At 27.5% G+C, this 12,943-nt stretch overlaps 1 protein-coding gene across 2 annotated transcripts; it reads left to right on the top strand.

Moving 5' to 3' along the window:
* Positions 1-9,752: 9,752 nt before the first annotated feature.
* LOC134831060 (synaptophysin-like) lies at positions 9,753-12,015 on the top strand. 2 transcript variants are annotated; one of them, XM_063844701.1, is made up of 3 exons: positions 9,753-10,105; positions 10,389-10,752; positions 11,255-12,015. In XM_063844701.1, the coding sequence occupies exons 2-3, from the start codon at positions 10,390-10,392 to the stop codon at positions 11,534-11,536; spliced, it is 645 nt and encodes a 214-aa protein (XP_063700771.1). In that variant the 5' UTR covers positions 9,753-10,105; position 10,389; the 3' UTR covers positions 11,537-12,015. The 2 variants fall into 2 exon arrangements, with proteins under 2 accessions (XP_063700771.1, XP_063700770.1); XM_063844700.1 differs by having other exon boundaries at positions 9,753-10,291.
* The last annotated feature ends 928 nt before the right edge of the window (positions 12,016-12,943 follow it).

The following is a 12,943-nucleotide window of genomic DNA, read 5'->3' as shown; positions in this document are numbered from 1 at the left end:
TAGAAAAAAATTATGAAAGAAACGTTTACTTGAATTCTGGAAATTTTTTAGCGTTTCAATTCCAAAGAAACATTGAAAAATATATTTTTTCTCAAAATTTTTATATTAAAAAAATCATTTTGTCAACATTCAAATATCATTTTCTGTTTGACTGACAAACAAATTCATCAAGACAATATAAAAAGTATCATTTATCAAGTCAACAACATCCTTTGGCAAGAAAAAGTAAGCGAACTACTTTCTTAGAATTTATTTTTTTGTCTTAGAAATTTCTTCTAGAATTGTTTTGAAAAAAATAAAATCTTCAGGCGCTTCAAAAGAAATGTCTCATTCTAAAAAACTTCTCTATGACAACATTTCGAAGATATTTTTGCTATCTCTTAACTACGCAGAAATTTCTTTCCTTCCTCCTCACATCAAAAAAAAATCTTCATCGTCGTTCCTAACTCAATAAAAATCGACTTGTAACAGTTCGACACAAAACAGCTTCACGTTAAATGTTTACATAACCTCTATTTATTTATCCAAACATAACTCACCTATCATTCACTTTTTCTTACAAATAATGTAACTACAATGAATCGACAACGACGACGACACTCACAACAGCATTCCGTAACACAAGTAACTCGACAGTCCAATTTTTTCTGGTGTGAATGAACTTTGAAAATATAAACTAAAAATATTGCAGTTACATACGAGTAAAATGCGTCGTAGACTTGTAAGTTGCAATATTTTACATATTTTTATGTGATTTTTTTTTATGGCGACGGGGCGATCAATACGTCGACGACGACCGAGTTATTTTTTCAAGTCTTTCACTCTAAAAAAAGCAACATTGAGGAAATTGTTGTTCCTCAAGTGTTTTCAATTTTTCTCTTTCTATTTATTTTTCCTCTTTTTACTGAAGAAAACCCTGACCCAAAAATGGGTTATTGATTTCATGTGAAACTGATATGTGAATACGTGAACACGAGGTACGGTAAAGTGTTGAAAAAATAATGAATGAAGCTGCTGCTTTAATCGCTGCTGCCAGCAGTGTTATGTGATGGAATTATATTGCCACCAAACAGAGTGGAAGTGTAAATAAAGAGGAAAATTTTTACATTTTTTTGTGTAAATAAATGAAAATTTATGCGATGATGATTGCGAGTATTGAAAAATGCGGGAAAATTTGATTTTTGTTGAAATTTCAAAAATGTTTTTTTATGAATTTTATTAGATTTTGAATTATATAAAAAAAAGAAAAAATAAATAAAAAAATAAATTAAAAAAAAGATTTTTTAATTCAACATCATAAATATTATAAAAAATTTAATAATAAAAACAATCAATTGAAAAATATTTATTTTTATAAAATTTTTTAAATTGAAAAAAAATTAGAACATTTTAAGAACCATAAAAAAATATTTAAAAAAAATTAAAAAAAAAATATTTGAAAAAAAAAAATATTTGTACAAAAAAAATATAAAATCCCCAACCACGTCAAAATATTAAAGCTTAAATAAATAAAATTTTAATAAATTAATAAATTAAAAATTTTTTATAAAATTTTAATAAAAACTTTAATAAATTATTTAAATTTTAATAAAAATTTTTATCCATTTTAAATTTAAATTCATCATTAAATTTTTATCCATCCAATTTTAATCCATTAAAAATATATTTTTCAAAAAAAAAAACATTGAAAAATAACAAAAACTTTTGAGAAATTTTCTGATAATTATTCATAATTAATTTACGATTTTTAGATTTTCTAAAATTATGAAAACCAGACGAAATAATTTATTAAAATTATTTATTTTAATTCACATCATCAAACATTTTTTTAATAAATTTTTTTTTAAAATTTGAAAAATTTTTAATTTATTAATTTTTTAATTTATTAAAATGCACCAAAAATGCTCAAAAATATTTTAAGGTTGGGAATTTTTTTAAATTTTGTTTTTTACCTAATTTTTTTTAAATTTTTTCCAAATATTTTTCCTGTGCTTCTTATTCATAAAAAATTATTTTGAGTGGATCCAAAGTTGTAAAAAAAATAATTTTTACTAATTTTAATTTTTTGGTATTTAAAAACTAATTTGTCCCTTAATAGCTTGTTAATTTAATTTTTTTATTAAATATCTATTAAATATTAAAATTTATCAAAAGCTTTTAAAAATTTATATAAAAAAAACTTTCTGATATTTCAACGTAAAAAAATCGAATTTTTCCGCATCTCCTTGAACAAAGAACGGATTTAAGCTCGCAATTTGAATGGAGAAACAAACTCCATTTACGAGTTTTTCCCCAAAAATTTAGTAGCTACAGAAAAAAACGGGATCAAGGACACAGCTAGGGAGGAGATGTGAATGTAACGTTCAAGGCCGTTGACTGGATGATAGTTTTTTTTGAACAACAAATGTTTTGCGCCTCATTTTGTGGTAAAAATGGCTTGTCTATAAAATAATTCATCGCACATTTTTATGGTAATGTTCTTTTAACGTTCTTTTAAACACTTTTATGCGCATTATTTTTTTTTCCTCTCTTCCTAGATGTTTGTTGATGTCACTTTTTTTTTGTTCAATTTATTATTAATATTATTCAAGGTCGGTATAATTTTATTTATTTTACGCTTAAAAGCATTTTTCCTGTTATTACACAAAGTAAGAAAAAAAATTACGCACCTTTTAGAACGCAGACAGTACAAGAAGAAGCGAAAGTGATTTACGGTACGAGCCACTTACAACATCAGTGATGTGAGTTTTTTCCTCTGTTGTTTTAATTTTTTTTTTGTGTATTTTATCGCACACACCGCACTACCGACGACCTACGACACACTTGTTCCAAGACACACCAGAAAAAAAGTGTAATATTTACACGAATGCCATCCGACACAGAACTTTACTTTGCGGGAGAAGATTCAGTAATAAACAGTCCACAACAACAATAGAAAGCCGAAACGTAACATTCTCGGGACTCGAACGCGCGCGAGACGAAGAACACTTTCATTGAGGCGAGAACATGTTGTGTTGTTGATATTCCTTCGCGCGCGCCGTATAAACACATGTCGGCTAGGTCTGCCGATACACAAGACGGCACAACATGGCACGAAGTTGCATATGCGGAAAAAAATCAATATCGAAAGGCATGCGCTTCGTTTCCCAATTTTTCCCATACAAACCGACGACGACGACGAAAAAAACGGTTCCGACGATGAATGGCAGAAAAAGGGAAAAGAACTCGGTGTGTGTGTGTGCGAAAAATAAACAAAAGCACGATATTTTTGCAACGACCGACGAAGTAAAGAAAATAAACCCAGAAGAATTTTTTTTTATTACGAAATTTGCTCAAGTGGATAGCATCAATTATTTGCGTCGTCAGAATTACACATTCGCAATCTGTCTCGAGGGGTAGTAGAGAGAGGTTGATATCACCGATAATAACATCACCACAACAATGTTCCTGACATGACATTGATTTGATGCAATTTTATTATAGATTTAATGAACGCATGCAACACTCATTCGTCGCTGAACAATGTTTTATTAATTTTAGTTTGGGATTTGTTGTGTGAATGTTACATGTTGAATTTATCACTTCGGTTACCTTGACCTTTCGTGCGATTATGTCTTAGAAGAGAAAGTTTTTGCGAGTGGTTTTGACGTGATTTGACTTAGAATTTGATTTGAAGTGCAATTTTTTGACGTCATTTTGAATTAGTTTTGGTGGTCCTCGTGTTGGAATTTCGCCAATTCTGTCAAAAATTATGTTAATTTTGAAAAACATGGAGCCATGGATACGAAAAAAAACAATAATTAATCATTAATGATAAATGACAAACAAATTTAAAATTATAAATCAATATTTTTTTTCTTTGAATTTTTATTAAAAATTTATTGACACGTTTTTTATTAGTATTTTTCAAGTTAGGTACCTAAAGTCTTTTTATTTTTTTTTATTTGTCTCTTGGTCTAATTAAAAATTGATGGAACAAAATTAAAGATTTTTTTTTTAATTTCTGGAAAATTACCGTTAATGTATGTTTGCTATATTTTTTTTTATCAAAATCAAAATTTTTTATAAAATTATTTTTTTTTTAATTTTGTCATTGACATTTAAAAAAAATAATTTAATTTAAAAAAAAATTAAAAAATAATATTTATTTTTTAAAATATTAAATCAATGTTAAACATTAAAAAGGTTAATATACGGCCAAAAATTATTTTTTTTTATTTTTTTATTTAAATTAAATAAATATTTTTAATTTTTTTAATGATGTTTTAATATATTTATTTATTATTACTTTTTTTTTGATGATCTTTTAATAAATATTTTTAATTATTGTTAAACTTAGTTTCATTAGAAAGCAATTTTTCAAGAAAAATTATTTAATAATTTTTTTATTTAAAATTTTTCACAAAAATTATATTAATTATTTGAATTTAAATTACTAAATAATTAAATTAAAATTAAATATGCAATAAACATTTATATCAAACAAAATTTATTCAACTTTTATCAAAATTCGAGTTGAAATTTGGCTTAATTTCCTTTTCAAAATTACATAAAACTTTTATTTATATTACATCAAAATTTATATTTAAAAAATTATGGGCAAACTTGTTGAATACGTTTTTCAGCTAAGAAATAAAAATATTATTTTCCCAGTTGTACTTTGGCTCATCTTTTCAAATAATTAGTTAAAGAAATGAAAATTTATATCGCACAAAACTTTAAAAATTCTTGGAATCATCTAGCTAAAGGCATGAATAACTTTTAAGTTCAATAACCTCTTCCAAAAAGTCTGCTTTGCACAAAATATTTTGTAAAGAATTTCTGCAAACAAAGCAAATTTTAACATTTAACTATGTCAGAGTTCATTGAAATTTCAAACGAATCCTCAAGAGCCTTCATGGAAAAGAAAATATCAAAAGCGGCAAATCGACTGTAAAAACCACCTTTTTGGGAAAACTAAAACAATTTTCATTACAATTTTCAATTTGATGTTGATATTCATTGCACGATTTTTTCAATTTTCCAAGAAAAAAAACTTTTTAAATTTTTCACAAAGTTTTATGTATTTTTAGCATGCATGTCCACCTCCAAGAAATAATTCAGCTAATAGTGTTATTTTTGTTACCGGCACCTGTTTCGTGTTTTTGACACCACCAATTTGATGCGAAAGAATAACGTCAGCCATGCAGCACGTTTGTTTATGTTCGAGTGAAATGTTTGGACACCACTTTTTCTTTCCGAGAATAGCATAATGAAATAACCGTGAAATATTTAGCGCGCCTAATTGTACCTTTGGAAGACTTGATTTAATCAATTATGAATGGCTTGGCTTTCGTGCGTAAATCAACTTTTGCCTCTCTAATTTTCTTTGTACCGTAAATAGTTGAATTTTGTGACGTCTTACAATTTTCTATTTTCAGACGTCTTTTTTGTTCTGTAATTAAAGTGGATCTATAAATACTTTTTATTGAATTTGTTTTTCTGCTTTTCACTATTTTGTTGTATGAGGAAATAACTTTTAATGACTTGTTTGAAAAACATTTCACAAAATGCTAGAAATTCGCCATTACGCGAAAATATTATGTCTATTTACCCTAAGGATGAAAAACGGATGAGATTGGCGAATTAAGAAGTCAGATTGACCCCTTAAGAGTCAAATTGAGTCTTATGACCCCTAATGATTTTTTCTCAGTGTTACGATCTGACCTTTTTTAAGGCCTCGAAGTCTTAAAAATAAGGTCCTCTAGTTTTTCAAAAAAATTTAGAGGGCCTTATTTTTAAGACCCCAAGGCCTTAAAAAGGTCACATCGTTTTACTGGGTTAAAAAGCTTTAAACCTCCTCAAATGTAGGGAAATAAATCTGATCCCTCATCTTAAGAGATCAACTTAATCCTCTTTGAAGTTTGTCATCCGCAGACCCAAAGAATTAATCTTAAGGGGTCAAATTTTTTGGGGTTAAATGACCAACTCCAAAGGGAATTAAGTTGATCCCTTAAGTTCCTTAGATCAGATTTATTTCTCACAATTTAAAGAGTTATGTAGTCTCTTAATCCAGTGAAACGATGCGACCTTTTTTAAGGCCTTGGGGTCTTGAAAATAAGGCCCTCTAAGTTTTCTTAGAAAAATCGGAGGACCTTATTTTTAAAGCCCCAAGGCCTTTAAAGAAGGTTAGATCGTCACACTGAGAATTGTCCTGAGGTTGTCTTTAGGGGTCATTTGAGTCCTTAAGGGGTCATTTGAGTCCTTTAGGGGTCATTTGAATCCTTTAGGGGTCATTTGAATCCTTTAGGGGTCATTTGAATCCTTTAGGGGTCATTTGAATCCTTTAGGGGTCGTTTGACTCCTTTAGGGGATCAATCTCACCCGTTTTTCGTCCGTAGAGTAACTTTCCAAAATATTTTACGACGACTCGCTGTCATCACATTAAAAATAAAATATCACTGGAAAACCATTGAAGGTCAAAAATAGCAAAACGTTCCCCTTTCGCGTTCGTTGCATCACAATTAGAAAGAAAGAACGGTATTTCACAATGTTAGTCTGTTTGCTTTTCTGCATTTGTTTGAACATTTTATGCATACAAACTATCACAATATTCTTGTATAAACACGTTTTTTTTTATCATCGCACTGCATTGTGGCGATATGCTGAAGTGAAAAGTGCAATATGGCGTAATCGTAAAAACAGTTTTACTGCTGCTTTTACAAAATGCAAAATAATGTGAATGCATATTAAAGCGAAGGGGAGTAATTAACAGTACACTTACAGCAATAATGAATGAAAGTTAAGTTCTGAGAAATCGTTTGCATCACAGGAATGTTATGATGATGCAACAACCTTGAAAAATTTCCATGACTTAAAAGTGAAAAGTTCTGTATCGAACAAACAGTTTTTTTTTTGTAATTTTAACGATTGTCACAAAAACGTGCGCTAATGTGATTTAATTTAGTCCGATACTTGACCTGCCATGACTTATAAATCTTCAACATTCCATTGTTTAATTTATTTAATTAAAACGATATAGAGTGTCGATTCATACACAAACATAAAGACAAAAGAATTTTATATTAATAACAAACAAAAGATATAATAAAAAACTTCAATTTATTTAGATATGTAGACAGAGCTCGTTAACTTGACAAAGCACGATATCACATTTTGTCTCTGAAGTTTTTTTTTAAATCAGACTTCCGGATAGGTACAGATTAAAAATTAAAAAAAAAACTTTGTAAAATAATAAAAAATATAATTTTTCACTTTTTAAATTCTTGGTCCATTTTTTCGAAAAATTTAAAAAAAAATTAATTATTTTTTTCGTTGGAAATTAAATTTATTGGAAACTTTTGACAGATTTTAATTTCAATAAAAAAAAATGTTAAATTTTCTCTATAATTTACGTTTTTATTTTTTTTTTAGTTATTTATAGGTTTTAGAAGCCATTTCATACAAATTTAAAGAATTTTTGCTTTTATTTTCTGGATGCACTTTTAAAAATTTAACAAATCAATTTTCTCAGAATTTTTGATTTTTTTTTAATGAAAAAAGGATTTTTATTCTGTAATCTTTTAATTTATTTTATTTTTTTCAATATTTTTTTTATTCCTTAAATATTTTTTTTTTATTTTTATTAAAAAAAAAAAATAGGTAGATACTTTAAGAAAATCATGAACAAAAATATGTTATCCTTAAAAAATTAATTAAAATTTTTAATCACCAAAATTAATTTGAAAAAAAAATTTAACTTAAAATATTTTTTTTATAAATTTTCATGTTTTTATTTTTTATGGTTTTTTGAAAAAAAAAATTACCTTTAATTTAATGTGAAAAAAATAATTCTAAACGGACAGACCCAATGTTTCTTAAAAAAAACATTTTTCTTCATTTAATTTCTGCTGATTGTACAAAATTCAACAACAGCAAAAAAATCGTCCGATACTAAAAATTAATTAAATAACAAAACGTTCTATAGATTGTCGTCACGTGTATGCAACGAACACTCTCCATTTAACACAATAATAATTACTTTATTTATTTACATTAACGACAAAATATTTGCGAATTTCATGAAATTCTGTACCTACAGAAAATGTGATGACTTGCGAAACGATTTTATTTGCAAAAATTCTTCCGGTAAATGTTTATTAGTATTTTTTTGTTCTTACAGAACGTTCCATTCACGATCGATGAATATTTCTCGTTCAGTGTAAAAAATAAAAAGAAACAAAAACTTTTAAGCCGGTTGCAATCAAGATCGACTACGTGACAAATCTCACAACGAAAAAAATAAAATAAACAACACGAAAAAATTTTTTGTTGTCTTACAATAATAAACAAGAAACAGTCACTTTGATCCATTCAATTTTTTTTTGTTGTTTATAATAAACGTAGGCGGGATATTCCTTTTAAATAATTCGCACACATACACACGTAACTTTGTTTTATTTATAACTTTTTTTTATTATTAATGCGCATTTCTTCGATTCCTTTTTCATTCTTTTCGCAACCACATACATTTCACGCCCATGTAGAAAAAACACGTAAACAATAACTCGATCCCCGGTAAATGCTTGACAGAAATTTGTGTGCCTTTTATGTAATATTCGCATTTTTTTTGGGCATCGTATCGACGTGCTTAGCATGAGTTTTTAATTTTCGGCGATGAGAATAGTCTTAATTTTATTACATAATATACGGTCGTCCCGTATCGTACCGAAAGCGGCGTATACAAGTTTTTTTCATCGAAGTATGGTCAGGAATGTGTGCAATTTTTTTTCTCACTTGCACAGAAAAAAAATCAGATTTCCAATTAAGTTTGCACTTTTTTCTATGAATCAACGACACTGGAGACTCTTCTTTGACAACTTTCCCCGTTTGAAAAATGCATCTCGCGCTGCGTTGTTCACAAGGTATTCGCGTATGTGTACAAATTTATGCACTTTTAATATCTTATGTGTGTAAAATGTATTTTTTTTCTGTGTGAAACACTTTTTGCAAGCGAAAAATTTACGTTTTTCACGATTTTAGACACAGATTTTGCACGAAACACTGGATTTTTAGCGGATTTTTGTCACTTACCACTTTATTGATATTTTGCGAATATTTTTGGGCAAAACTTTTCTTTATCTACACACAATTTTCGCATTTGAAAAACCTTTCATTGATTTATTTTTATTTTCTACTACACAGTAATTCTTATAAGATTGCCGTACCGCGATCTGACAAATGTCAAATTGTGGGGCCAGGGACGGAGATTTTTGGGGGATTTTAGGTTAAAAGTAAAAAAATAATTTTTTGTTTTATTTATTCATTTTTTTAACTTTAATTTTTAATTAAAATTTCATGAAAAATTCAAAATTGACCCCTTTTTATCATAAATCATACACTACGCCACTGGCATTTTATAAATGTATGTGTGTTGGATATATGAAGAGGTACCGTAACAAAAATTACGATACATAAAAATAAAAGTGTATATGAAGAAATATTACGTCGTTCACTGATTTTTATTAAATAAAATTCAAAAAAATCTTTTAAATTCATAATTAACTCAAAAAACAATTATTTTAAAAAATTTTATCATTAATGACAACGTTAATTTTTTTTAGAATTTTAAATCTTATTGAATTCCCGCTTCAACTGCTTCTTTCTATACACTACATGACATTTCATATACAAATCCGCACAAAAATATTTTCTTAGGGTAATTTTGTATATCTTTCAAAACTGATAATTTTGACAATTCTGGGTAAAAATTGAAAGTGAAATCACTAAAAAATCAAGTTCTTACCGCAAAACATTCAAAATTTCGCACTAAATTGCTGAAAAATTAGATAAAAACCTCAAAAGCATTTAAATTTACTGGAAAAGCATTTAAAATCATCGTAATTTAGGAAAAATTCAATAATTTTCAAGTGAAGAAGAGAAAAAAAATTTTGACAACAACAAACTTCTTCTTGCTGGAGTGTAGTGATATAATATTTTAACACGCCCAGGCCAAACAAGCTAATTGATAAGCCTTGAATTTTTGTTACTTTTCGAGAGACGGGTCGAAAGCTATCAAACTGGCAAGCGTTGTAGGAGCAATTTTGGAACATGTTGGGGTTCTGAAGTGAGATTTACTTGAAAAATCAAATAAGAGTTTTTTCATTTCAATTTTTTTTTGTTATACATATAAATTTTGTTATTGTTGTGTTTATCTCTTGTACACAAGAGCTGTTGCGCTTGAAAAGTATTAAGTCATTATTTCAGTTTTTTATTGATTTATTAAGTTTTGTTTTGTTACGATGGATCTTAAGTAAGTTTTTTTTTTTATTTTTTTACATTTTTTTTTAATTCTTTAAAAAAAATTCAAATTTACGCAAATTTTAATAATTTTTTTTTCTTTTTTTCAGAATGAACCTCAACTTGACTCCGTTCCAAGAGCCACGCGGCGTGATGCGAGTGCTGCAACTGGTGTTTGCAGTCTGTGCATTCACGACAGTGGCCAATTTTTCGGTCGATTACACGATCGACTGTCAGGATTTTGTGCCACAAAAGGCGAAAGTGTACACGATCGACTATCCGTTTAGGTTCTACGAGAACGTTTGTCGTCGCATGTCCAACAATGAAAGTCTCGCCATCACAGCTGACGTCTCCACGGACGCCCAGTTCTACGTAGCAACCGGAGTTCTTTCGATGCTCTACGGGCTTTTCATCATTTTCGTCTACGCTTTCTTGGATGAGTTGTACAAGTCCAAGAATGAGATTCCATTAGCGGTGAGTGAAAAAAATTATTAAATTAAAATTGATTTATGAAATTATTAAGAAATAATTGAGTACCAGCAGCAATTCAGCCAATTTAATATATTTTTTTCGTTTTCATTATTTTATAATAAAATCGAAGAAAAATAGTTTTCTAAGATTTCTTGCAAATTTTTATTTAAATAAAATTATTAATTTAAATTTTATAAAATAATTTAATTTTTTTTTACGTTGAAATTTATTAAAAAAATAAACAAAAAATCATAAATTTCATGAAAAATTTTTGTAAGCTCTAAGCTGATAAAAAAAATAATTTAATTCTGTAAATGATATTTTTAAATTAGTTCATTAAATTTTCATCAATTTTTTCAATCAATAATTTTTGAAAAATACCTAATTTATTTGGTAAAAAAAAATTATTTTTAAAATTTCTTGCAAAAAAAAAATTCACATTTTACGACAATTTTTTGTAATTTCTTTAAAAATAATTTTTTAATAAAAATCTTTTTTCTTCTAGGATTTCATGTTGACGACAATTTTCGCCGTTCTCTGGTTGTCGAGCAGCGCTGCCATGGCTAACAGCACCACCGCCCTCAAAAATGTCCTCGATCCCGAATATGCACGCGAAATGTGCCGACATTGCCCAGTGGTCTCCAATTCCGGCTTTAACGGGTTACACTCGTCCCTCCTCATCGGCTTTCTCAACTTTTTCCTGTGGGCATCTGATCTGTGGTTCGTCTACAAGGAGACCTATTGGTTCCAAACGCGTCAAGGTCCTTCTCAAACTCCAATTTCCTAAATTTCCTCCCTCATTTCCTACAAAGCTCGAAAATTCGTTAATTACGCGCAAAGCACTTTTGAAAAAGCACAAAATTTGAACATCAGCTTTTGTTGATTAATTGGCTAACCTGTTTGTACTTACCAAGCTTTGAAAATACTCTCAAGACTCTGTTTCTCTTAAGTCTGTGCCAATATATGTTCGACCAATAATTTGAATATTGCACAAATTTCTCACCTTTCTCTAATCTAATCCACCGAACACTGTTTACATGTGAAACGAATCGATGAAACTCATTTTTTAAATCTCTTTTTAACGGTTGTACCTCTTTATACCTGAGCAACTTTATTATTTTTTGTTATTATTATTTTTACAAATTCTCAAATTCATACTCAACTTCGTGATCTACAAGAATTCGTTTAGGGAATTAAATTGAAAAATCTTACAAATAATAATAAAATAATATAATTAATAAATTTAAAAAATAAAATATATTCTATTACTACCTACACATAACAAAAACTGCATACATGCTTATATATTGACACAAAAAGGAATAAAACATAAAATTATATTTAAAATAAATAAAATAATAGAAAGTTTGGCGATTAAATTTAATTTTTTTTTATTATTTCTTAATTTAAAAATGTCAGAAATTTAAAAATAAAAAAATTAAAAATATAAAGAAATAATATTAATATAATAATTCAAAAATTGCAGTTTAACGTTCAAAAATGCAAGAAACTTCAATTGAAAAATAATTTTTAAATTTTAATTAATTAAATAATTTTTAATTTATTTATTTTCCAATATTTTTTTTCATCAAAATCCTAATGTAACAAAAATTTAAAATAATTAAATTTAATCGCCTCAAAATATAGAAAAGACCATATTGTTAATAAAAATTATTAAAAAAATATATCTTATGGATAAAATATATTAAAGTAATAACAACCACCACATAATGTCGAAAACAATCAATTATAAAAATACAATTTTCCCGTCTCTGACAAATCGTACTTCAATCAGAGATCGAGATCAAACCACAAGAATAAACAAACGAACATATTTTTCTGTGTAAACAATAGATTTTAGAAACTCATATCACAACGCCGCCAAAACACTTGACACATTTAAACATTACACGAAACACGAAAATATCGCTACAACAAAAAAAAATATTAATGTTTGTGTAAAACGTGATTAATATTTAAAAATCTAGAGAAAAAAAATGTTAAATAAACAAGAAGAAAAATTTAATGTCTACATCTGTCTTATCGTACTAAAAAAAATATACAAATTAATTGTCTCTGTACCTTCAAAACAAAAATTATAAAAAAAAATATTAAATAAAGTTATATGAAAGATATATTTAGTGATGTATAGAACCAAAATAAAAAAAAATATTGAATGTGTCTAACAAGAACA

The sequence above is a fragment of the Culicoides brevitarsis genome, chromosome 2 (assembly GCF_036172545.1).
Source record: "Culicoides brevitarsis isolate CSIRO-B50_1 chromosome 2, AGI_CSIRO_Cbre_v1, whole genome shotgun sequence".
In the NCBI taxonomy this organism is placed as follows: Eukaryota; Metazoa; Arthropoda; class Insecta; order Diptera; family Ceratopogonidae; genus Culicoides; species Culicoides brevitarsis.
Note: the sequence above shows the minus strand (reverse complement) of the source record. Positions and strands in the feature narration are given on the sequence as shown.

Bases quoted from the DNA above. Each gene is read 5' to 3' on its own strand.
- LOC134831060 (XM_063844700.1), top strand. The intron at 10,753-11,254 runs GTGAGTGAAAAA...TTTTTCTTCTAG, and splicing joins AGAATGAGATTCCATTAGCG to GATTTCATGTTGACGACAAT.